The 2500-nt window shown below is 34.7% G+C and overlaps 1 protein-coding gene across 1 annotated transcript in view; it reads left to right on the top strand.

Annotated features, from left to right (window-relative positions):
* Positions 1-9, top strand: part of ENH_00058040 (DAHP synthetase, putative) — a gene marked incomplete at both ends in the record, with an annotated part of 4165 nt that extends 4156 nt beyond the window's left edge. The window contains one exon of the mRNA XM_013581788.1: positions 1-9. This exon is cut by the window's left edge and continues 173 nt beyond it. Within this exon, the coding sequence (XP_013437242.1) occupies positions 1-9 (9 nt within the window).
* Positions 10-2500: the final 2491 nt, after the last annotated feature.

Below are 2500 nucleotides of genomic sequence, written 5' to 3'. Positions count from 1 at the left end.
ATAAAATAAATAAATAAAATAATGAAATAAAATAAAATAAAATAAAATAAATAAGGTGATTAAAATAGATGAAATAAATACTCCATCTTAGCTTAAATTTATTTCCATTTTATTTTCATTTTTTATTTTCACTTTGCTGCTGCAGCAGCTGCTGCTTACATAGAAAAAAGCGTTTCTGTAATCCTTTTTTTCTCTTTTCTCCGTTTTTAATCTCAAATTTAATTAAATTTAATTTTTAAATTAAATTCCGTTTTAATTCTACTTTAATTCCATTTTAATTCTATTTTACTTCCATTTTATTTCCATTTTATTTCCATTTTAAAATATGTTTTTATTCAAACTTTTATTTTTATTTTGCTGCTGCAGCAGCTGCAGCTGTTTGTTTCTCACAAGTTGTTATTAATTTTCTCTTTTTTCTCTCCTTTTAATCTCCGATTTAATTCTAATTTATTTTTAATTCCATTTAAATTCTTTTTTATTTATTTTATTTCTATTTTAAATTACTTTTTATTTTTATTTTATTTTATTTTATTTTTATTTTGCTGCTGCAGCAGCTGCAGCTGTTTACTCTTCGAATTTTAATTCATTTTCTCTCCTTTTTTTCTCCTTTTAATCCCCGATTTAATTCTAATTTATTTCTAACCTCAATTCCATTTTAATTCTACTTTAATTCTATTTTATTTTATTTTATTTTTATTTTATTTTTATTTTATTTTATTTTATTTTATTTTATTTATTTTTATTTTGCTGCTGCAGCAGCTGCAGCTGTTCACTTCTCACGAGGCGCTGCTGCTGCCTTACGAAGAGGCGCTGACGCGAAATGTGAATTTGGGAAAAAAAGTAAAACTTGAAACTTTTAATTAATTAAATTAAATTAATTTAATTTAATTAATTTAATTTAATTTAATTTAATTCAATTAACTTAATTTAATTTAATTCAATTTAATTCAATTTAATTCAATTTAATTCAATTTATTTCAGTTTAATTTACTTTGATCTTTTTTTCTTTATTTCCTTTGTTGTTTTATTTGGCTTCAAAAATGAAAACTTTTGATTTTAATTTGATTGAATTTAATTTAGTTTCTTTTTTATTTCTTTTTGGTTTTATTTCTCTTTTTATTTCTCTTTTTATTTCAGTCTTTTGGTTCTTTTTTTATCCTTTTTATTCTCTCTTCATTCTTTTATTCTCATATTTATTTATTTTATATCTCTCTTTCTCTTTTCGGTTTCATGTTAGTCCATTTTTGGTCTCTCTTCGCCATTTTTTGCCTCTCTTGTATCCCTTCTTTATTTCTTCATCTCCTTTTTGTCTTCTTTTTTATTTCTTTTTTATTTCTTTTTTAAATTGTCCTATCCCTATTTTTTCGCGGCCCTCAGGGGCCCCCTTGGGGGCCCCTGGGGGCCCCAGGGGGCCCCTGGGGGCCCCAGGGGGCCCCCGGGGGCCCCTGGGGGCCCCTTGGAGTTGTCTCTGTGCCATTTACAAAAGCGGTTAAAAAGAATATTCAAAAAAGTCCCAAAATCTGCCAAATGCGCATGCAGGGCCCCCCCTACCTAAAACCCTAAACCCTAAACCCTAAACCCTAAACCCTAAACCCTAGGCCTCTCTGGGCGTTTTCAGGGTTTCCGCCGCCTCGGCTGCAGCGGCCATTTCCTCTGGCTGGGAGACAGAACTCGAAAGCCCGAATACGCCCACGCAGCATTCCTCAGGCAAGGCCACTTCCTAGCTAGCTAGCTAGCTAGCTAGCTAGCTAGCTAGCTAGCTAGCTAGCTGGCTAGCTAGATAGATAGGTAGCTGGCTGCCTAGCTGACTAGCTGACTAGCTAGCTAGCTAGCTAGCTAGCTGGCTAAGTAGCCAGCTACATGACTTCTCAGCTAGCTAGCTAGCTAGCTAGGTAGGTAGCTAGATGACTGGCTAGCTGGGTAACTTGCTAACTAGCTAACTAGCTGCGTTTATGACTGGCTAGCTGGCTAGCTAGCTAGCTAGCTAGCTAGCTAGCTAGCTAGCCATAGTTGTTTCTTGGGATCCTTTTCTGTTTGCTTCATTCTTTTTGTCTCAAATCACTTTAACAACTTTCTGAATTACATTTATCCTTCCACTAAATCCACTTTGAATAATTTTGGAAGTATTATTAAAAGTTTTTTGTTATTTAAAATTGATTTTGTTTCACTTTTGTTTCATCAGGGATCTTGAAAATCCAGTTGGAGTTAAAATTGGCCCTTCAGCTTCTCCCGAAGAAGTTTTTTCTCTTTGTCGGATTTTAAACTCTTCAAAAACTCCCGGAAAACTTTCCCTCATTTTGAGGTAACTCTCAGGTGTACAGACACCCCACTGCCTCTCAGGTGTACAGACACCCCACTGCCTCTCAGGTGTACAGACACCCCACTGCCTCTCAGGTGTACAGACACCTCAGTTCTACTCAGGTGTACAGACACCCCACTGCCTCTCAGGTGTACAGACACCCCACTGCCTCTCAGGTGTACAGACACCCCACTGCCTCTC

The sequence above is a fragment of the Eimeria necatrix genome, genomic scaffold (genome assembly GCF_000499385.1).
Source record: "Eimeria necatrix Houghton genomic scaffold, Enh_scaff491, whole genome shotgun sequence".
In the NCBI taxonomy this organism is placed as follows: Eukaryota; Apicomplexa; class Conoidasida; order Eucoccidiorida; family Eimeriidae; genus Eimeria; species Eimeria necatrix.
The sequence above is the reverse complement of the archived record's forward strand: the minus strand, read 5'-3'. Positions and strand labels throughout refer to the sequence as shown.